Source organism: Xiphophorus maculatus, chromosome 16 (assembly GCF_002775205.1).
Source record: "Xiphophorus maculatus strain JP 163 A chromosome 16, X_maculatus-5.0-male, whole genome shotgun sequence".
Taxonomy (NCBI): domain Eukaryota; kingdom Metazoa; phylum Chordata; class Actinopteri; order Cyprinodontiformes; family Poeciliidae; genus Xiphophorus; species Xiphophorus maculatus.
Genome location: NC_036458.1, coordinates 2808758 through 2833043, shown reverse-complemented (window position 1 = coordinate 2833043; position 24286 = coordinate 2808758). Strand labels below are relative to the sequence as shown.

Sequence of the window (24286 nt, the reverse complement as noted above, 5' to 3'; positions counted from 1 at the left end):
ACAGTTTCTTCCCCACAGCCGTCAGAGCCATTACTCCCTGCCGCCCCCCCCCTCCTCCCACACATATCATAACCTCGCAGTCACACATACATATCCCCCACCCCCACACGGCCATATTGTTCTGCACTTTGCACTGTCACATTATCTGTACTTTGCCATAATTGGACCTGCTGCTACTTCTTTGGTGTGGTTGAGTGCCTTTAGTTAAATTAGTTGTATATATTGTTATTATTATTATTGTGTGTTTGCTTATTTATACTGTATATATTTGACCTTTTGCACGGGAGCTGCAATGGAAATTTCGTTGAATTCTGTTCAATGACAATAAATGCTATCTATCTATCTATCTATCTATCTATTAGCAGCCGTTAAGCTAAGCTAATGCTAATTAGCTTCAGATAATACTCAATTCTTTGCGGTTGTGCTGATAGTAATTTAGAAAGATTTACAGGGGAAAATCTTGTTCTAAAATTTTAGAAGAATAACATTTTACAGTACTTCTGTTCACTGAACTACTATTACTTTCTTTGTATGTCGATGCCTAGCCGTGAAGAGGATTATTTATAAGAAAACACAGAAGGAGCCATTACAGCTTTCTGCAGTGCACCATATATTACAGTGTAAGTACAATAACTTTTAATTTTCATAACTTCGTGATTTAATTGTCGTAATAATATTAATAAATACATATTCCAGTCTGTGCTTGCATGTTGAACAAGTGCTAATATCCAAAATCTGGGTAAGGTTTAAACAATGTGTTTAATGCTTACTGAAAAATAATGGTAGACAAAATTATGCATGAAATATTGGATAACTACAATAACAAGTGAAAGCTACATGCATTTCTGCAAACAACAACTGATACAGGATTTATAACAATGTAATTGTCCAATTGTAATTGGAGGGTATATAGATAAATACAACAAAATTCCAGTAACAAACAAGATAATGGAATGATTACTTCTATGATTAGTTTACATGATTAGTTCACAGTTAGCTGAGTATGAATTAAAGGTGTAAAACCATTTTCTTCATACAAGTTAAAAACTACAAGAATAGGTTAATACTTTCCTTTAAGTCTAAGACGACCACTAATTAAGGCATTACAAAGGTGGTTCATCTGGCCAGAAGTCATACAATTCTTTGTTTTTTGTCATATGTATGTCTTGCATTCAACAGAAACATCTGAAAAAACAATGCACAGTTACAAAGGAACACAATTGTCTATAAAAAAAATAAAATAAAAAAACAGATATGAAGTTCATATGTTAATTAAAATGTTTCAACTTCTTGCTAAAATGGAAAAGTGGTTTAAATCAAAACAACTTTTGTTAAATACAAGTTTGGTGGAGTATCAAATCTTTCAAAGAGTATTCTGCTTCAACAACATTTCTTCGAGTTATTGTTGATGAGAGCTGAAGTTAATTGAATTTGTAGAAAAATGCATAAATCGATTGGTAAAAGAAAGAGTGTTTGTCATTATATCACTGCTGAATGTTTGCACTTTATTATTATGTATTATTTTATTACAGTGTGATATACCAATATTGCAATATCATTTGGGGAAGCACCATTGCATAAAATTTTGGATCTTTAAAAGAGATTTGTTATAATTTCAACTTGTTCAGATTATCATTGTCTTTATGCTTCTCTCTGTAAGAATTTACAGATTCTTACAGGTTTTGCTTTACAAGATTTATGTAAGTTAGGAGGCTGCAGACTCCTTGCACATTATTACTGACATCCAGAAATTTTGCACATCCGCACAATGCTGGAGTCAAAAAGGTGATTCTTACATGGGGTCCATAGCTGCGCTGCAGCCATAGAACAATTCCATCAACAAAATGAAACCTGAAGATGCAGGTATTATTAATTTAGTGTCATGAGCCACATCAAAGGGAAAATAACACAAAAAAAACGTTGAAGGATAACTCAAAACCATCTTTTTCTCTCTCTCTGTGTCGGCTATGCTACACATAGGTTCATTACCATAGCAACTGACAATAACGCCACTACATGTTTGAGGATTCAACACTGAAAAACACTTAAAGAGCAGAACATTCAGTCTGATGGAGCTTTATGATTTTAGGCTTGATGTTTAATTTCCGATTAAGAAGTGATCGTTGTGGTAGATTAGCTACCGGTGCTATTAGCTAATCTAGCACCGCAGTGGTTGATTAGCTAAGTTAAACCCCTGCTCTACTGATGATCTGATGATGTTTAGGTCGCCTTTTATTCATTTTTAACTGAACCGAAACGCACCACATTCCACGTCACGTCTACATGTTACGGTTGTCAAAGTCAAGCTAGCATAACTTACCTACTTCCCTGTCCCTTGCTATTTTATTTCTCCTACTTAAAACTTTTTCTGACCTTGTTATCTAGTTGTGGTAGAGTTGACAATTAGTAGTAAAACACTGTGTCCATTTTGCTTTTAAATATCATCTGTACATTTAAGATTTAGTGTGGCATGTTGACAACTTGACAGTTAAAACCAATGGTAGTCACATCGGCGAGCAGCTTTTGTCCTCCAGCAGGGAGATGAGGGCGGGATCTTGCACGCGTCATGTCACGTTGCAAAGGGTCTATAACAAAGCATTTCACCCACTACTTTAAATCAAATATGCAGTTTCGTTCTTACTTAACTCGCCAAAGTTAAGCGTTTTATCTTCCTAACTAGAGGTCAGTTTTTTTTCTCAGTTATAGGGTATCTAAAGTTTGGAATTACTTTTCACATTTGGTAAAAGGCAGGCCTTTTAAAGAGTTTTAACAATGCCTCCGTACAGCTGATCCATTGGTTTACAGAGAAATCCCTCTGTCTCTGGTGGAGACAGATTGTCCCCCTGGCCGCCTGTCCCTCTGGCTTTTCCCTTTACTGGTAGGACTCCTGCTTGTTCACTCGCTGCTGAACGTGTCTCCTGTAGGCTCTCTGGATCGCTGTCGCTGCCATCTCCTCGTGTTTCTTTCGAAAGGTGCTGACGATTGGTCTTAAACTCTCCTGAAAAAGGAAATAACTACATTAATGCAGTTGGATAAATGATCTTTTAAATATTTTGTACTCTCTATGAAAGATAACTTAGATAAGTCAAGACTGAAACAGAAATAAGATTTTGATAAAACCTCTGAAGCAATGTTGGCCATGAACTTCCACTCCACGGTAGACTTTAGTTCCTCCGTTGCCTGAGATTCACCAAAAACCTGAAATTATTACAAAAAGAATGTTAACAGAACAATCTGTCACACTTTTTAGCTTCCAATTTTTACAGAAGTGTAAAAGATTTTTAACCACAAATTCAGACCAGTTGTAAGTTAAAACTTTATATTGATCAAAGAGAGTACCCAGAATTGTATTGATTTTGTCTGGGAATCAATAAAATTACAGATCAATCTCAATCAATCAATTAGTCAATCAATGAAAGATATTCCTGACTTCATGTGTCCAAAGAATCAGTTTACCAATCACCTCTAAAAGATCAAGAAAGTTGTTGAAGGACAAAGTATGTAGTCTTCACAAAGCATGAATGATCTAGAAGATAATCAACTTTTATACCGTCAGTTCATCCTGATGGTATAAAAGTGGCGGCTTTGAAGGATTGCTACTTTACATTGCATTGCACTGTGCTGTATTACGCTACGCTATTTTACGTTATACTACATTATACTACGCCCCAAAACACCACAGTCACTAAGACACCCATCTCTAACTGCTGCAAAGGTCAGATGTCCTGCAAATCCCAGCTACAGAAGCACATGCAAGTGTTATACCCTTACATTTCCTGCAAAAGTACAGGTTAGCATGGGTATTTTAAGCTCCGATCAGTCTTAAAGGAGCAGTAGTATGTGTTTCCCAGGCACATAGTGCCATTTTGTAGCATAATCAAGTAACTCGATTCCCACCTCTAGTGTTTTCACTCCTGATTGTCCGATAGACCCGGTTCATTTGCAACATTAGTTACATTTTCAACCGCTGCAGTTCTTTTTCACACTGCAGTGTCAACCAAACAAAACCCTTTGAGCAACCTGTTTACGGTCTGCAGCAATCTGCCTGCTAGAGAAAAGATTATATGATGATGTTACCTCTTCAGTGAGAGCTAGCAGGACGTCCAGACAGTGGACCCTGTCTCCTTGAACCAAAGGCAGGTCCATTTGTAACAGGTTGATGGTGTTGGGTTTGGGAATCCTGAGAGGATACGGTAGAGCATCATAGAGATCCGACAGCTCACTGTGAAACACATCAGATTATAATCAGGTTCACCAGGACAAGAAGCCAAGTCTCACAGGAGGTGATTCACCTGCTGGGACTCACCTGTAGTGAATAAATTGCGAAGCTTGTGGGTCAAACTTCTCCCAAGTTTTATAGAACATGTCAATGTCATACTCAGATAGTTTGTTGGTGCTCTCCTCTGCGGCGGCGTTAAATATCTCCAGGATGATGGTGATGTGTATATTGACCACCACCAGAAAGGACACAATGACATACAAAGTAAAGAAGACAATACCTGCTGCAGGGCTGGCACAGTTGCCCCTGACAGATGTGCCTGGGTTTTCAAAGTCTGGATCACAGTCTGGAGGTGTGTTCAAGATGGGAGAGAGAAGACCGTCCCATCCAGCTAATGTGGTGATCGTAAACATGGAGATCATACTGTTCCCAAAGGTTTCAAAGTTAATCATGTCATCAATCATGCTGTCCTTCTTCACGTAAGCAAAATTAGACATCCCAAAGATGGAGAAGACAAACATGATGATGAAGAGGAGGATGCATAGGTTGAATACAGCTGGAAGAGACTTTCTTAATGCAAACAGCAGCTTTCTAATTCCCTTAGCTCTGCGAATGAGACGAAGGATCAGGCCAATGCGAGCCAGTCGGATCACACGGAAGAGAGTGGGAGAAACGAAGTACTTCTCGATGATATCAGCAACAACAAAACCTGAGAAAGAGAAAGGACAGAGATAAGGGAGGTAGAAATATATTGTTCTTTCTCTAATTGAAGCAAAATAGTTTAACAAAACCTTGAAATGTGCTTCCTCCTTACCAACAATACACAGTATAACCACCACAAGGTCAAATATGTTCCACCCATCATAACAGTAGTGCTTTCGTAGAGCGATAATTTTGAGACAGCACTCTATGCTGAAGATCATGATGAAAACGAGGTTGACCCAGTACAGGATTTCTTCCTTCTCAGGACTCTGCTCGTCTGTTTCCACCATCATCGCCAATGTATAAAGGCAGATCAACACCATGATGAGAATGTCAAAAAATGGATTGGTCACAAGGTCGAAGACTAGACCCTGAAACTTGTTCTAGAGAGAAACAGAAGTCAAGTTGTTCAAAATTCGACAAATGTTAACAGTTTGGTTTTATTAGAGGTCTGCAGAAGATCTGTAAACATACTGTCGGTCGGGAAGGAGGCTCTCTGGGGATCCATTTTATCGGGGGTTCTATTTCTATAGGGTAAACACACAGACATAAATATTAAATGACTGACAGGGAAACAGAAAATTGCTCATTATTGATTTATTAGTCATTTTTCCACTGCCAAGTCTCGATCTAACTGCTTACTATCTGGGTTGGTTGTACCCCAGTACATAAGGGACAGGTGCATCACTGTTTTGGGCGGGCAGCGAATAAGCACCAGTTGTCGTCGGCTCTCCAATGATGATATTTGTTGCAACACTCAGCAATGCAGAACTTTGAGCTTGTGGTTTGATGAACTCTCAGATAATCCTAGATATTTCATTTTGTCTTATAGAAACAAAATAAAATGAAAATAATTCAGTTCAACTGATTATTTTTCCTATGCGTACAAATCTACGTATATATAGTGTAGCATTTAATTTTTTTAGATGTTCAACCTTTTGGATTTTGGTGATGCAGTCAAAAGATGTACACCAATGTCCACTCACGAACTTTATTTCAAGGAAAATTCCAAGCAAAGAATAAAATGCATGATCGGCACAAAACTATAACTCTGACAGATTGCTGACCAGAGCTGTATCGTTTCTTGCTTCTTCATTACTGTTGTTCATTAGAGAGCTGTGCTACTTATACGGTTATTGGCTCCAAAAGATTAAACTCATAATTACACTCCTCCACACTGTGGTGCTCTCTTTCAGTCAATGACATGTCCCCTATACCGCTGTTCCTCAATTTGGACCAATCAACGAATGCCATCTGTGTCAATTAAATCGTTTCTGCATGACTTGTACTGCCCTTTAAGTGGGTGTGAAAAATGGAGAACAGCTGCATGGGATCTGCTAATGGAGATGAATCTGGTCAAGGTTGACTTTGGCAGAACCGGTTAGATCTGCTCTAATGGAGAAGTGCCCATAGAGAAGAAACTTATCTTTGGTTTACGCTGGTTGAAGTTGATGAGTGAGGTGATGAAGAGGCAGAAAGGAAAGAAGGAGCCGAAGATGATGAAGCAGACAAAGTACATGTACATGTACAGGTTGCTCTCATACATTGGCTGGGACTCCACCTAAATCCCGGTAACCAGGGACAACATAGAAGTTAATACACCATCAACAGTTTTATCATGTTCAACACCAATTCCAGTGCTAATAAAGCAATAGCATGAACATCAATAAATCATCAAGTCCTGGTGAAACTTGGCCGGGTCGCTACAGCAGTCCAACAGTGGCCCACTGTGTGTTTGTGTTGAAAACTGTTAAAAGTTGACCGGAAATTTGAGAATATGACTAGGTAATTATGTTATTGGAAAATATTAAAAATTATTATTACCTACAGAGTTTCAAACAGGAAGACATAAAGAAAAATACACTACTTAATATCAATAGGGTTTTTTTTGCACTTAAGTCAAATCCTAATTAAGTTATCAGCCAATGGATCGTAAAACAAACAACGTAATCCTGGGGATATTTCAAAGTAAAATAAATTATATAAAATATTACCTAAAATGGACAATGACAAGTATTTTTATGCTTAACTAAACGTTCTTATGGTCCAAAATTTAAGTGTATTTCCAAAAATCCTACCTTTTTCTTTGGATATGTCTGTCTTGTTGCAGTAGTTTAATTTGCTTATTGTGGTTGGTTGTCTTTTATTTAAGCCATTGCTGTATTTGCAAACAATACACTGATTGGATGAAAAACACTTATTTGTGATTGGCTGATGGTGTTGCTCATTTAAATAATGACAACCCTGAGACCTTATAAAACGTAAAATAATGCTGCCTTCAGTAATTCAGACTGCTACAGGAGATCCTTCCTGCCCACAACCATTAGCCTCTACAACAACTCCTTGTAGAACCTTGAATAATGAGTTACAACATCATTTAAGATCCCTTTGGGATCGATAGAGTAATTTATTAATTCATTAAACTGAACAAGCTTTATCAGGTTCCAAGCACAGACTTGGACCCAGTCGTGTGCCAGAAAATGTATTGAGTGAGCGTGTGAGATATGCATATGTGCTCACGTTAGTCTCACTGCGCTCTCAACGTGAACCTCTAAGCGTGACCACTACTTGCGCCGAACCAAGCAAACCAGTCAGGATTTTATACTTGATGCGTACATTGGTGCAATATTCATGCAAACCTGCTCAACAAGAGCACCTTCCAAACAGACGATTTTGAGTGAAAAGTGGCGTGGATAATCCATTATACAATGTACAAGTGCATGATCAGGTATCATAATATGGAAATTGTCCAACAGGTTTATGATATACTAGGGGAAATGCTAAACAAGACCAGGAACTGTACCAGCACCAGTACGAGAAGTTCTGACCTCTCTGGAGTCCACCGCTGAATACATGATGTCCAGCCAGCCTTTAAATGTGGACTGAAGAAAACAAAAACAACAATTTTTCAAATTTCAAACCATGTGAGTTCAGTAAATCGGTATATTTCCCTTAATGTTGGCTTTCTGACTGACCACTTGCAGCAGAGACAGGTAGCCCATCACAACGCTGTCAAAGTTGATCTTTGTGTTCTTCCAGCGAGCCTCGGAGAAGCCCTTCTCAAACAAATCGAGACACTGGGATTTATTGTTGACTTCCTCAGGAGAGAAATACTCCTCTGATGTTTCGTTGAAGCAGCAAAAAAACTTCCCTGCAAACAGGTTCACACCCATGATGCTAAAGATGAGCCAGAGGACCAGACAGATTAGCAGCACGTTGAAGATGGAGGGGATGGCTCCAACCAATTCATTAACCACCACCTACAGGCCAGTAGATATAGCAGCAGTGAGTGAAATGCTAAATCATTCAAAAAATAATCTATCACTATTTAAACTGCCAGTCTTACCCTCAAGCCCTCAAAGCAAGACAAGACTCTTAGGGGTCTCAATGCTCTCAGAGTCCTCAGAGATTTGATAGCTCCCAGCTCAGAGTATCCCAGGATGCTTGCTGACAGTAACACCAGAGAAACCTGAAAAACAACTTCTGTAGATGAGTTAAACCTTTACAAGAAGGCTCTTGGTGAAGATATGAAGGAGTATATATGCCTTCATAGAAAGATTAATGGCAGTTCTTACATCTGCAATGAGGAAATCCAACCAGCACCAGGCACTGGAGAAGAAGGTTTTACATCCGTAGGCACCCAACTTGAGAATTATCTCCACCACAAACACAAAGTTGAAAACCTGATCTGCATATTCCAGAATTATCTTGATGTCCCGGCGCTGCTCAATGTAGATGTCCTCAAAGGCCTGTTAACAAAATTTGGTGTTACCAGCTGGACAATTAGTGCATTGGCAGGTTTTTAATGGATAAATCTCATTCATTTAATCTGTTACGGTTTGATATTCACAACTGTCATCTAGTAGTGTCAGAGATAGATGCCAAATGGAAGACACATTGGAGTGAGGATGTTCTATCAGACCCATGTTCTGAGAATTGGTACCAAGCCCTATTGAAAATCACAGAAGAGATTTAATTTAAAGAAGGCTGACCTGAGAGCCAATCATGAACCTACAACAAGACTAAGAAATACAAAATATCCTGAACATTTGTTGATACAGATAAGCCCAAAGTTATTCATTCCCCTGGCATATTTAGGTCTACAGTACGGTACACCCCTGGGGTTCTCATTGGTTACGAATCACAAATCTCCATGACTAGCTAAAATCTGTGACTTCAATTATGACCCCTCTCTAAAATATCTTATAACTGCCTATTATAATTGTTCAAACACCAAATATACCTTAATATGTATGAATGCGTGCAGTGGGAACTAGGGGTTCTGGACAATCACAGATTACCGATTTTTAAAAAGCCTGGAATGCCCATTTCTATTTTGGTCAATACCCATTTTTTTGGTCTAAAATATTGCTAAATAATAGCAAGAAAGTCACTGCAACAGTGGGGTGACAAAAGAGGACAGTGGTAGATTTTTAGGTCTTTGCTGAGGTAGGTAGGTTTGGCATTTTGAGAAGCCGAACTCTCAAAATGAAGTAAATCGGCTGTCCGATAAATCGGTGCACCCCAGGTGGGAACCCTCTTAGCACTACTGCAGAAGGAAAGATCTGCAGTCTTCCCTTTACAGGCAATCAGTTCCAAAGAAAAGGAATGCTGCTCCTAGGTTGGCTGCTTTGCAAACTCCAGCTAATAAAAAGTCAAGTAGCATTTAATTTTAGAGTTTCCATTACACAGAAAAATAGAGGGATCAGATGGGTCTTAGTTTGCTGTTATTTGTTTTTATAACATTCTCTTTTTTAGAAGGGGTTAATAGAGTCAAATCATCTCACCTGTGTCTGTTTAGCAGCCATGTTAGTAGTCACACTGTCAGCCATGCTTGTAGTCCACAGCTAGCCATGCCAACCATCAGATTAGTTTGCTCAAACCTGCTCACCCTCATTGAACCAACCAATAAAACAAGCTTCAGAGTAAAACCCTGAGATGTTACAAACATCAACACATAAACAACAAGGGATTAGATCAGCTAAAATTATCTTAAACATTGTTTGATGGAGTTTACCAGGGCTGCACTGCTCAGCAGGATCACGGTGATGATGAATGACTTAAAGTACTTGGACTCTACGATGGTGATGCAAGTTTTCCTGATATATAACCAGATCCTTCCTATGCTCTTGGATGTGTCTATATCCAGGCATGGACAGCAACTGTAACACTCTGAAATAAAAACATACAGTTTAAAAATATTATTGTTTATGGGGCTAAACGACTGGATAGAATGGGTCTTCATACTGCTGTTAAAATACCTGCTGAGGACCTGTTCACACAAAGACAGTTTTAGCTGTGTCCACAAAGGGTTTTTGTCAGTTACAGTCGTTACAGTTGCAAAGTCTGTAACTTGCAATAATGTCTGCTTCCATTATTGCACGATGGAAGCAGACAAAGGAGCATACTGAACTGCACTGACGTACATTGTACTGCTCAGTGGGAACAAGGAAACAAGGCATATGCATGTATATAAACACAATAATGACTTGATGGAAAGAAATGTGAAACCGTGGAGGAGGATTTTTCCCAGAAAACCTGCTAAGCCCAGTGGTAGGGGCACTATGGCAGTCCACCAGCCCACTGCTTTTGTGTTAAAAAGTGTTACAGCCAACGGGAAGGTTCAGGAACGGCGCAGTTGGTGTCCCTGAACCTGCCTCAGGCCAGTTCATTGCCTCAACTACAGTATAATCTTTACTATAATCTTTACTGTCAGTGTTACTGGTGTATAAAAACTCTAAACAAACAATGCTTCGCCTGTTGGGGGAGCAGGTAAAGCCTGATGGCCCACTAGACTTATAATACAGTGGGGCATTGTTTGAACTATTTCTGCAAATAACTTAATGTTCTTATTCTATAGATAATCCACTGGGCCCAGTTAATTTTAAATCCAATGATCACCTTCTAAGGTAGTAGACATTTTTCTGTTAGTTCACTTACTTTCTGTGAAACAATCATCAGGAGTGTCTTCTGCCTCTTTTACTATTGAGATTACAGGAAATCTCTCGATGTTGCTGCAGTCCAAAGACTTATCACCCTAAGCAAAGATAGACCTTAGCATGAACAACATACAGTATTTATTAAGAGGTTCTTCCTGAATGCATTTAAAAGACTCCAGAGGCATTTATTATCTATGAATGTAAAGGGAAACCACTACAGCACAATCAAGTCTGTAACAGAACCAAAACCTCAAATTTTACTTGTGCAAGCTGTTCATCTTGGTCATCCTCCTCATTATCTTCATCATTTTTATTTTTAGATATCTCAGAGTCAGACTTGGCTTCAGAGGAGATTTTGGTTACTTTGGGGTCTTGGACTTTTACCACCGACTGCTCTGAATTCACAATTGTCAGAGGTAAAACTTCCTTTGACTTGTCACCTTCTTCACAGGTTACATCTAAAAACATAAAATACAAAGAAAAAAATAACTATGAAGACCAAAAGAAAAACCTTAAACTAATGTTTATGCTTTAACAAGTATCTGTTCCCACCATTTACATCTGAGTTTATGTTTGTTTTCTTTCCCACCAAAGTCCAGAACCAGGCCTTAGTCCTTGCTGTACCCCTGCTGATCCGGTTTATCACAATCTGGAGATTATTTTCTCCTTCATCTTCTGTAACTGCAAGATTATCCCCACTGAATGAGCTTAGCAGCAAGGCCAGGAACAGATTCAGGACCTGAAACGATGTCAAAAACATATTCATGTTTTGAAACTTTTTGAAGTTTCATGTTTTGAAACATGAAATGTCATATGGTTTTTAAAAACCAACCAAAGTCAGATTAGAAAGAGTTTTTCTGCACAGACTTACCACCAGTTTTCCAATCACCAGTACCATCATGTAGACAATCAGACACATAGGCTTCCCTGCAACTTGCATACAGTCCCACATTGTCTCAATCCACTCGCCACACAGAATCCTGAAGATGACGAGGAAGGCATGAAAAAAGTCATTCATGTGCCAGCGAGGAAGCTCACAGTCCTGGGCAATGCGGCAGACACAGTCTTTGTAGCTCTTTCCAAACAACTGCATCCCAAATACAGCGAAGATGAAGACAATGATGGCGAGAACCAGCATCAAGTTCCCCAGGGCTCTCAAAGAGTTGCGGATAATCTTTATCAACACCTTGAAAGCCGGCCACGACATGGCTAGCTTAAACACTCTTATCTGGACATGGCATAAGGAGGCAAACAGAGACATTAGGACAGATTAATACAGAAACAAGGTCACTTTTTAATCATGCTGAGAAAATGATAAACGGACCAATCTGAGGGGCCGCCACACAACACTATAAACAACAGCCAGTCCTAGCTCCACCAGACTCATGGTGACGATGATGCTATCAAAGATATTCCAGCCTTCCTGTAACCAAGACAACAAGAGACTGTAACCACGGGAGTTTCCGCACACCATCACAACTATGACATTAGTTTTGAAATATAATCCTGACCTGAAAGTAATGATATGGATCCATCGCCAGAATTTTGAAAACCATCTCAGCTGTTAAGATCCCTGTAATCACCTGGGGGTCAAATATCACACGTTAGATCATTTCTTTACCTCTTAAACACTAACATTACAAGCTTGTTGTCCAAAACTAAATAACTTCATTAAATATTACACCGAAACAAAACATCAGTCTTCGTTTGGACTTGGCCTCACTACATGTACTCTAACTCAGTTCCTCCTCTCTGTTACTGACCAGGTTTCCAATTTCGATAAGCTGTAGAAGCTTCTCAGTCATATAATAGTGCTCAGTGGCCATCAAGATAGTGTAGAGGACAATGCACATGGTGATGGCGACGTCCACAAATGGATCCATGACAGTAGTATGCAGAAGCTTTTTCAACCATCTCCAACAGCCACAACAGTCCCACTTCAGGAAGGTGTCAGCAAAGACGTACCAGCGTGAAGAACGTGGCTTCTGGTTGTCCTCTAGGTCTGAAACACAAAGCTGCTGAGTAAGTTAACATTTACATCCGGTGCTCAGAATAATTAAGCATCAGGTACAGCTTTTTTTTTCTTAATCTGCTTATTGTTGCTCTTCGGTTTACTTAATCTTTGGGATTGTTACGGAAAATGTAAGATAAATCTAACTGAATGGCTAAGTTTTAGAGTACTTGTAATTGAGATGAAGCCAGTTGACAAATGATTGATTTCACAGATATCCCCCATCTTGACCAAACTTAAGTAGGGTGGACTTCTTTCCTTTTAACAAGAAGAAACCTCCTACTGAACCAGAACAAGGCTTAATACGAGTGCAAGAAATAGAAGTCCAGTGTTGGACTTCCAGCGATGGAATAATGACAGGAGCTTCAGCAGGAAGAGGAATCTCAGTGATGTCATGAAAACTTTTATCAGGGAAAAATCGCAAACCATCTTCCTCTTTCACTTATTGCTTGGGAGGGCAGCATTGCAGAGAAGGCACACTACTTTAAACCCTTCTGGCAGAGAGAACACCCACTACATGTCCCAGGAGCTTTGGGTCTTTTATTAGGTATTTTTTGGACGGCCATAAACCTTGAGGCTAATTTTACTCAGAAGTCTGCAGAAGGAACCTTATAAATGCAGGTTGTGTAGATTTTTAATTTATTTAATTATTACTGTAGTTATAATTGTATATTTGAGAAAAGTTTTTTGTATTTATTCCATAATTGTGCCTTCACCTATTACTTTGAAATCTATGACTCGGTCAACAATAATCGAGACTGAACTACTTGGCTAATATTTTTTTCTGATGTTGAATGTCTTGCCTTGTCTCAGTAGTTTAAATATAAATGACTAATTTATAAATAATTGCCCTAAGCAATTATTATGGTTATTTATATCCAAAACTAGACACCTATTGCTGCACAACACCAAAATAATCAGTGTGTCTGTGTACCATCCCTGGTAGCATCTTCCTCATGTGATGCAGAGCCGTTTTTCTCCAAGGGCGTTGCCCTCTGGACCGTCTGATGTAAAGAAAACAAACATTCAGCTTTGTACTGAAAAGTGATGGAAGCTTTCTCTCCATCACATTGTACCTCCTCTTCTCTCTTCTTTAACTCCTTAAGGATGCGGGCATACTCTTTTTCTCTCTGTTTGGCCTTGACGATGTTAGCCCTGTTTTGCTCGGCGTACGCCATGACAACCACCGCCAGGATGAGACTAATGAGGTAGAAGGAACCAAGGAAGATGACGACCACGAAGAAGATGATGTAGGTTTTACCTGCAGCTCGCAGCGTCTATGTAGATAAACAGAGGTGAGATGATGCTGGGACCAGCCTCAGCATTAGGGAGATGTTGGGTACTGACCAGGTGGAAGAGATTTTCCCAGAAGTCCTGAGTCATGAGTCTGAACAGAGACAGAAACGCCCAGCTGAAACTGTCGTAGCTGGTATATCCATAGTTTGGGTTTCTCCCTGCCTTCAGACACATGTATCCATCTGGACAGGTCCTGGATACACCATCATCATCATCATCATCATTATCACCATAATCAATAATGTTAAAAATAATAGTAATGTTTTCTTAAAGCTACCCTGCATCAGAGCTGTTTCCACACAGCAGGGCATCAAGTTGACCAGGTGGGTAGTAGTGATTTTCTGTGAGACACAAGGACAGGTTGAAGTTCGCATCTTTTCAGGTGGATGTTTGTGATTTCTGAGGTAAAATACTTCGACATGCTACCTGGGTTGTTAATGTACTCGTAAAAATCGAAGTCACTGCCGTTGTTTTCGTAGGAACTGATGTTGAAAGCTCCTGATGTGTTGCTGTCGCTTGACAGGGTAAAAACGCATTTTTGTCTGAGGTCTCCCATAAAAAGCTGTAAACCAATCAGAGCAAAGACACTGAGAAAAAAGAAGGTCAGAAGCATGGCATCACGCAGCTTCTTCACTGACTGGATGACAGCCCCAAAGATTGTCCTTAAACCTGCAGAGAAAGTTACAGAACAATTAGTTAGAAATAGTCAGTTAATCATGTAGGGTTTAGTTTATGAATGATCTGTTTTTTCTAGGTGCAGTTGTACATAAAAAAAAAAAAATCTAAAATGAACTGTACAAAAGCCGTGATGATATACTTAGCCACATTATATAATTTATCCACAGGTTGTTTATATGGCTTCTGGAAAACATGCTGCCCTAAATTGATAATTGGTGAACATTTTGTGAAACGGCTGTTCTGATCTAAATGTCTTGGCTTTATTTACAGAAAGCAAGAAAATATTGTTGTTGAGCTTCTCTGCTGCGTATTTGAATTCACCGGATAATTCAGGGGTGTTGTGAGTTTGGCGAGTTTCACGCTGTGTGCTAACGAGGGTAGCTTTTAGTGCTAATGATGATCTGGTGAACTGTGTCACTGTGTACATCTCCGGGCAGGACACCAACTACAGGCTGCTACGCCACATAGTGGAGTCTCTCTGATTGGTTGATGCTCCAAACCCAGCTGCAAAAGTTCCGTTTTTCCAGCTCCAGCGTCGGCCATCTTGTAGCTGCGCTCAAAGTGCTTCAAGCGCGCAACGCCAGATGCATATAATGCTTAAAACGCTCAGTGAGACGAGCCGTAGAGCTGCGTCCACATAGACTTCGCATGTAAATCAAACGCCCCCGACACTCAAATTGTATTCATTCTGAACGCAGCATTTATTCTGTCAGTTCCAACAAGATCATGACTCCTACAACCAGGCATGTTTCTGTAATGAAACGGACATACTGACCAGAGAATACTGTGATGATTTTCAGGATTCGAAGAACTCTGAATGGCCTCAGTGCTGATACATTTCCAAAGTGGACAAACTCTGCTAGGTATCTGTAAAACAGAGACATTCCTCATTATCTTCTCGTTCTTCAGCATCGTAACTAAGTTAATATCAACAAATCTGAGTGGGATGCAATCTGTCCAGGAATGTTTTAATTCTTACATCATGTTGATGACCATGAACTCCAGCCAGTTCCACGGGTTTCTGAGGTAGGTGAAGTCTCCCACACAGAACCCTCTGGATAAAACTTTGATGATTACCTCAAACGTGTAGATCACAAAGACAACATATCTGTCCAACAACAGGAAGACATGAGCTGAGACAAGACCCCAACATACTGAGCATCTGTTCACATGTTCTGCATAGGTCATAGGTCACCGTTGGCATTTGGTTTTCAGTACGGATGCACTGAACTGAAAATATGAGCTAATATTATGGCGGATAACCAATATTAATTGATATTATATATGTATTATGGCAGAAATGAGCTTCCATAAACTAAGCCTATGTGTTTCGGTGTGTGTGTGTGTGTGTGTGTGTGTGTGTGTGTGCGTGTGTGTGTGTGTGTGTGTGTGTGTGTGTGTGTGTGTGTGTATGCTTACTCCACTGTCTTGCTCCATGCTGGAGGGTTACTCAAGGTCATGAACACACAGTCAGTCAGGATAGTCGCCATGATGAAAAAACTGAATAAAGTTTTAGTTTTAAGGAAAAGGACCAGTTTTCAGCTCAACAAGAACCCTTCAGCTGCTAAATAATCTTTCAGTGGGTTCTGAAAGCTGATTGGTTACTCTAAGTCACATGGTGCTTTTATTTAGTCATTTCTTTCAGGTTTCTGGTTCTGGCTCTATTCCAGTTCTGTCCCTAGTTCTCCTGTGACTTTGATTCTGACTCCATTCTGGATTTTTTGTGGTTTATTATATGTCTGTTGCGGTTTAGTTCTTACTCTTACCGGGTTCTGTTTCGGCTACATTGTTTAGGGATTGTTATTATTTGTTGTGGCTCTGCTCATGTTTTTCATAATAGAGCACAATAATATATCACATCTCTACAAACTTAGACGGTCTCCATAATGCTTTCAATTATGACCAACATTCTGGAGGTAAAGTCGGTTAAGTGTTCCTGAAATGCGGCGCTCCAAAACTGCAGTTTCATGTGATATTCCTATCACAACTCTGCAGAATTGACCTTGGAAAGTTTTTGCAATATGTATGTCAGTTGGTCAACTGATGATTAGAGCTCATTAATATCATCTTCTGTCTATTTCCTTGAGTCTTCAGCATGTCCATTTATCTGAAATCAAAACCATGTTTCTTTTGACAGGTACAACCTACACTGCAAAAACACAGATCTTACCACGTATTACCAAGTATTTTAGTATACTTGAAATAAGATAAAACTAGCTTACAAGTGACGTTTCAGCAATATTTAGGAGCTTATTTAAAGTCAATAATTTCTAAATATTGATGAAAATTTTCCTGTTCCATTGGCAGATTATTTCTCGTATAATAAATTTCCTAAATCTTGCTGAACAGTCACCTGTAAGGTAGTTTTGTCTTATTTTAAGTGTATAAAGATATTTGCTCTAGAAACTAGACAAATTTTACTCAGCAAGATTTTGTGTTTTTCAGTGTGCTGCTGCTCTCTTTAAAATTTAACTATTGGCTTATTAAGAAAAGTGTTCTCAAAAGAATCATAGTTACATGATAAAGACATAAAGGATATGAATGGATGAGGATCCTGATGGAGAAGATCCTCAGAGAGTTGAAGGGACTCAGCAGGTAACAAGTTGGTTCGGCGTTGAACCTGTAGATGGTTTTTCCTTTACTGAGAACGATAAAGGTCTGCAAAGACGCAGAGGAAAAACGGAATTACATCCTAATTCAACTCAAATCATTTATTTGTATAAACCAAAACCAGAGTTATGTTCATCTTTGAAAGTCAACCGTATTCAGGTTGACTGAAAACCATCACAGGTAATTTGATTGCAGTTTTAAAAATCATATGAATTGGGTTTAAATTGACTTTCTGGATAATTTTTTAAAGTTTCTTAGTCATTAACTTTAACTTTTGAACATCATTGCAATTAGAAAGTTAAAAAAAGTGCAGAAGTCAAATGAAAAGGATTAGATTTGACAGATAATTGGAAGTTCAATTTGTTGGACCAACTAAACCTGTAAAGTTACTATTGATACTGTCTGATATTTATTGATTATTGTGGAGGAAAATAAATATGTTTTGGGTAAAAAGAAAAGTATAGTTTTTTCCAGTTGCTAGAAAATAACTTAAACTTGGTGAAATGTCGAAAGATTGAGTTTTGTGGTTGTATTTTCTGTCAGAGGGTGTGCACACACTAGAAAGCCACACAATAATGATCGGTCTTCAGTGTAGAAATGCTCTATTAGGAAGGGAACATTTAGGACTTTGAGATTTTGGAATTGCTCCACATTCGGCTCTGACTTTTTTTAAGAGAACTATTTTCGAATTCTCTGAAAATTTCAATGGAGAGTAACACCTTGTGTGATTGGTAGAAGGGGTCCATGTCCTCCAATGGGATGTTGAGAAACTCCTGGGCCTGGTCTTCATAAAACAACGGGAGGGGCTTCCCATCCTCCAGATCACCTGCTGGTTTAGGAAGATACTTCTTTGCTATCTGTAAGAGAGAAACCAGTCAGACCAGGATTAGGGTTTGTTATTGTCACATAGTACTCTGATTGATTATCCGTACCTTGATGTTCTTATCCTTTCTGATTTGCTGCTGCTTTGCTTCAGCTTCATGCTTTCGCTGAATTTTCTCCAGTGAGGCTGGTGTGAAGCATCTAAACACCTCCGTACCAACAGGGGGCAGCAGAGGGACCATATTGGCATTTTCGAGTACCACCCGAACTTCTGTGCTGCCTAGCAACCGCCTCCTGACAAAAGGGTTTAAAATATCCCATAATATACATGTTGGTGCTGTTTTCCACACAACTGAACAAAAGAAATAAGTCTAAGAACGTCAACAAAAACATAAACGTGAAGGAAGGAAAGGAGTGGCTAATTTTATTGATGCTATTGCAGCGAGTAGAAGCGGATGCTTTAGTCCTTCCTGAATCACAGATAACACTGATCACCTGATTCATCTGATCACATGACTCTCGTTTACTCATGTAATTTAAGACATGCAGGTCTTGGAGATCTGTCGACTGGTTAGTCCAGTTTTCGACTAATAGTACAGTTCTGATGGGTTTGGTCTGATATGCAGCCCAGTTCTCGTACGGTGTGATTGGTTCATTTGCGTCTCATGACAGTACAGCACCCACTCGAATAAAATCACTTGGTGACACAGAGAACATTGTTAGATTTCATATCATTTGGGAATATGAGAGCTCTCTTTGTCTCTGCCAGGAGTTGCAGTGAGGAAAATAGGAATTTAGTTTTTCTGGCCAGATGTGGATTGTGAAATCACTGCAGATCCTTTCTGTTTCAAAATAACAGGAAATCACAAGAAGACAAAGTTTCAGTTGTTCTGATCTACAACAGATGTTCACCAGTGATGAGCCTTCCTGCTGTGTTTTCTCCCATTCTGATCAGAAACAGCTACAGGACCTTTGATGCAGTTGTATTTCAATTTATGGTGTAAAATTATGGAAAAAGTTAAATGAGGAGTTAAAAAAGAGTAACAATTTAATACAATTTAAAAGGAAAAATAAGAGGCCATTTTCACAACATATAGAAATATGGGTGGGAGTTAGCACTAATGTGTAAATTGAGGCAAACACATATGAATGAGTGAGGGTATGGATGTATGGATGAATACATTTAGACATATGTAAGCACAGATAAAATGGAAAATTAATCAACCTATGTTTATTTATTTTTTTATTTAATAATGAGGGTCCATCTGAAACTATGGCATGAGTTTATGAGGTAGGAGTTCATAAGTTTTACTTCTTCCTGCTCCTTTTCGAGCTTGTTAAGATTGTTGTAGTAGAAAAATATGTCTTTTGCATTCTTTGTTCATGTGTGGGATTTTATACTTCTATCGTGTTCAAAATAAATAAAATTCATTCAAATAAATTCATTTATTCATCCATTCATTCAAAGCAGAATTAGTAGTTTATGAAAGAAAGCTTAGGTTGAGTTTTGGTCAAATTTACCCAAGTTTGTCCCCCTGGTAGCTTAACAAAACCCTATCTTGCTCCATTGCAAGTTAGACTTTTCCAAAATCAAGGTGAATAATCTTGCTAAGAGATTAAGACAGAGATTTTCCCTGATATGTTACATCAGACACCTGCATCATTTAATGCAATTTTCATCCCGGAGCTCCTAGTCTGACCCCCTTTCTTCTTAGTTAACATTTTAGACAGTTTCCTTTTGTCCCAGCTGAGGCCTGCACTGATTCCAGTTGGAGGTTAAGATAAATCACTTCAAAATCCCTGCACATGCTCTTTAATAATGACTCAGTCAGCAACCAGAAACTTTAACTATATCGCAGAGGACACTCACCAAAAAAAACTCCCAGATGCAAAGATTGTGGATATACAAAGAAAAATAAAGGAAAATTGATCAAAAGCAAAAAACGGTTACAATTACAGGAACGTCCTTAAAAACCACCTCCTTAAAAAGTATCAACAAGTCTAAATGTCTGTCTAACATTTGTTTTCTAAGCTTTTATATGAGTAAATATGCATGATTAACATAAAGGAGGGATTACAGCGAAATATGAGAATTGAAGGCAGAGTCTCTGAGCTGATGTACAGTGTGCTGATTTCTCAATACCTAATCCTGCTGCCTTATATGGAGTTTCTTTCCATCTGTTCTGGCCATGTCTCACTTCCACTCATCTACTTGGATACGAGTTGTGGGAAGATACTCAGTCTACGACTCCATAACTCCCACTTATTCAGCTCCCTCTCTGCGGCCTCTCCTTAAACAAAAGCAGCTTTATCCAAATGTCAGACCTATAGATTCCAAAAGCTGATAGTCACTTGGTTTGTTTTTAAATCTCCACACTCTGGATTTATAACACTGACATGTGAAGGGTATCGAGTACTGCCATGACTGTGGGGGCTACAGCACCTGAGTGAAGTTGCCCCCCCACCTTCTTCAAATAAGACAAAATTGGTGACAATCAACTCGACTATGTTTGTGCAGCAAGAATCTTTGTTTGTGCTACTTTGGTTTTGAAGATATTAAAGTTTAAAGGTAAAAAATGTAAACCTAATCTCAAATTACACATTAGTCCTAAACCTAATTCATAACCCAAAAAACAGGACCTCTGCTTTGGGCCCCATAAGAAGCTGTCGCTCCTCAACGCAGTATTAGTTGAAAAGAAATTGCCCTTACAATGTATCAAATACAAGGCCATACACATTCACACACCTTATTCCTAGGTACAGTGTGTTCCTACATGGCTGTCATACAACTTCCCCTCACATCCCTCTAACTTCCTCTGACCTCTTCAACATCCTTCCTTCCTTCCTCAATTTAATCTGTTGATGGTTTCTCTGTAAAAACATCCTCCAACCGTCTCGTTAGGGTTCAAAATAAGTTCTAGTGATGTTCACTTGTGGAGAAAACACGATTCAACATTGAAGCAATATACAGTAACTACCTGGTAAATGCTGCAAGCTTAAACCCTGCGCCTCCCCATGGGCAGGTTTGTGTGGTATTGTGTGTTGGGGTACCGTCAAGAAGATGATAAACTATGGCGGCACATGCGTGTTTGTTTTGTTTGTATCTACCCAGAATGCCCTGCGCTATAGTCCACTTCCTGTCTTGGAGCGGTCTCCACTTCAGCTGTTGTTTTCACACCTGTTAATTCGGTGGACCCGGTTTTTTAAGAAATAATTTAATATTAGTAATACTTTGACTGCATAATATCAAATTATCCAGAAGACAACTATGAGACTCACACTCAGTGTAGGGGACCGAGGCTGTGCCAAAGCAGGGACTGATTTGCGTGCAACAGTTTCATAGAAAAAAACATAAGGCTACATTAAATATTATATTTACATTATTTACCTTTGCAGCTTTCATCCAGTTTGAAGAAACAACCTGAAAGGGTTTCTGCTCACTAAATAGAAAACCCAGGAGTTTTCATTCCTCATCACTCTGAGGGAACATGCTAATAACACCAACGTGCTTCCAGAGAACCGCTGTTCCTTTTCTCTGGGATGTTGCTTCACATACTCATGCATGTGAGAGTAATTGTAGACGGCAGAATGCTGGCAGACGAGGTCAGAAATGTTTGGCATTTCCTGCCTTGGTCTTTGCAGTACAACTTGTTTCCTTGGTGATGCAACCCACTGACTTCCCATCTCCAGCGGTCACTGGGTGAGACACAGACCTGAGACAGCTTACAAGTCCATGACTGAGACACCCAGGAAAAATTACAATACATGATGCACACACTCACACCTCTAAGGACTAATTAACCTGAAAATCTTCTGCGATGAAGCCGGAGTTCCCAGAGAGAACATGTGCATGCACAGGGAGAACATCCAGTATCCATACAGACAGACTCATGTCGTGGTACATCACATGACCACGTCACATAAAAATCTATGAATTCAGACGAAGTCTGGACCAGATTAGTGGTTTGACTGGACTCCACTTTGACACCCTGTTTTGTCTTTTTGACAATTAAATCCATTTAATTTTAACAACTTTATGCTCATGCTAGTCAAACACTCTGGAAATCACAGGCAATGATTCCCAACAAACCTTCAGCGTGATGAGGTCTGGATAAAACCACTGATTCACAGACGACTCCTTCTATTTCCTTCTGTTGAAGCCAAATATCTGCAGTATAAACAGCCAAGCAAAGTATTTGTGCTGAACTGATCCAACACCATGTGTATCAAACAGCTGCAGATGGTGCTCTCAGGAGGGTTGTCATCTCTAAATGCTGGAGTTGAATTTAGCTGCGTTTGCCTCTGAGGTGGCGTGAGAGACAAACACTCTGACAGTCCATGCCTGTTTCCCCAGCTTCCCTTGGAAATCTCTGTGGAGAGAAACGATCCGCAGTGTAGAACTGCTGCCAAACAGGAACGCACGCACACATTCACACACACAGACTATGTGCTGCAATCACATGTGTGTTGGAGAGACTCCAGATCAGTTTTGCCTCTGAAGCATAAAACTTAAGGTCTGCTGGAGCAAAAACAGCAAAAAACCTTCTGAGACTCTATTCAAACTCCACCTGGGACTTCATGTCAGGAAGAAGTTGGTCAGACAGGAAACGTTTGTCTTCTTATTGAAACACGCAAATTATTCAGAGAAAGTTATAAATGTGTTGTTCAGTTAACAGAAAACAATTAAAAACAACTCAACTGTTAAAAATATCTGAGCTCTTATGGTATGTAGATTATTTCTAGCTCCATATGTGTCAGATGAGCATCACGTTCCCATTAAATTTTTAATTTTAAAAATTAATCTTGTTTAATTATCTTCTCAGCTGATAATCTTCTGTTGAGAAGCACGTCCACTTCTTAACATATTTGTATATTTTGCAATCAGGTTAACTGTTTTATCCTGGAGATAACAGAACAATTCCATCCTGATTGATTGTATTACATCAAATTAGACTGAATTGAGTTGGAGTGAATTCTGGTTAATGGAAGAATTGAACTGCAGTAAATCTGTTTCCTGCTCAACATTAAATGGAGGGCAAATGGTGCAAACAAATGGTCTTCTGTTTCTTAAAGCCAGTTTGCATTGCTCTTGTTTCTGCACTTTTCTTTTTGCTTCTATCTGATGTGGTTGCATTTTTTGCAGTGGTTGAAACATTTTTACATTTTTGCTTCCATTTTCTGTGACTGCAGCATTTTATTTGCTGTATTTTCTGTGACACAGAACATTTTTGAGTTTCTGTGTCCCAAAATTTTCCTCGGGTCAGTAATGAGAAGGAGAGTTGAATAAAACCATCTTTCTTTCTTCAGACATCAGTTTCCAGATACAAACTGTCCCTTGAGATACCTCAGGGGTCAATTCTTGGTCCTTTTCTGTTCACGCTTTGTTTTTAACAAATATAACTCCAGCTGTGAGACTTGTGTTAATTTTTCTTTTGAAAAATCCAAAATCACTAAATTAGGTGTAAAAATAATGCCCAGTCTAAATCTTGAGTCGTTTGTCAGTGCTGTGGTTCAGTCCTCTTGTTTTAATTGAGGTGGCCCATCCAACAGACATTATTTTATGCTTTTATCGTGTCACGACTGGGTTACTGTAACTCTCACTTGACTGGATTTAATTATGCATCCCTCTCACATCTGCAGATATTTAAAATGCAGCTTTTTAACTGGTACAAGGAAAGAAAAGCTCATAACTCTGGTTTTAGCGTCCCTTCACTAACTTCCCCTTTAATTTTGAATCCATTTAAGAAAGATTTTTTATATCAGTCTGATTTTGTGCTTGTTTCTGATTGTCTGCTTCAGTTCATAATGAATCCTTACATTTTTCTGTGCTTAAACAGCTGCATCTGAACTCTAAATCACAGTTAAATTATCTCACATAAAGCCCAAATATAATAGCATCTTTCATAAATTGGAGTTTTCATTAGGAGCACAACTGAACCATAACTAGTTCTTCCTGATTAGTCTTAAAACCAGGGATGCTTTTCTACTTTTACTTCAAGAAAATGTAAA

The 24286-nt window shown here is 39.0% G+C and overlaps 1 protein-coding gene across 1 annotated transcript; it reads right to left on the bottom strand.

Moving 5' to 3' along the window:
- Positions 1-640: 640 nt before the first annotated feature.
- LOC102222365 (sodium channel protein type 4 subunit alpha B-like) lies at positions 641-20289 on the bottom strand. The gene is made up of 30 exons (XM_023349024.1): positions 20148-20289; positions 18388-18571; positions 18175-18312; positions 17385-17503; positions 16265-16354; positions 15825-15953; positions 15621-15712; positions 14594-14836; positions 14445-14508; positions 14219-14360; positions 13806-14148; positions 12624-12862; positions 12372-12443; positions 12185-12283; positions 11732-12088; positions 11413-11599; positions 11122-11318; positions 10862-10958; positions 9939-10093; positions 8497-8670; positions 8268-8390; positions 7897-8181; positions 7750-7803; positions 6348-6482; positions 5396-5455; positions 5034-5304; positions 4307-4928; positions 4078-4222; positions 3121-3198; positions 641-2998 (listed from the first exon to the last, which is right to left on the bottom strand). Exons 2-30 carry the CDS (start codon positions 18517-18519, stop codon positions 2873-2875), a joined length of 4968 nt encoding a protein of 1655 aa, XP_023204792.1. The 5' UTR covers positions 18520-18571; positions 20148-20289; the 3' UTR covers positions 641-2872.
- Positions 20290-24286: the final 3997 nt, after the last annotated feature.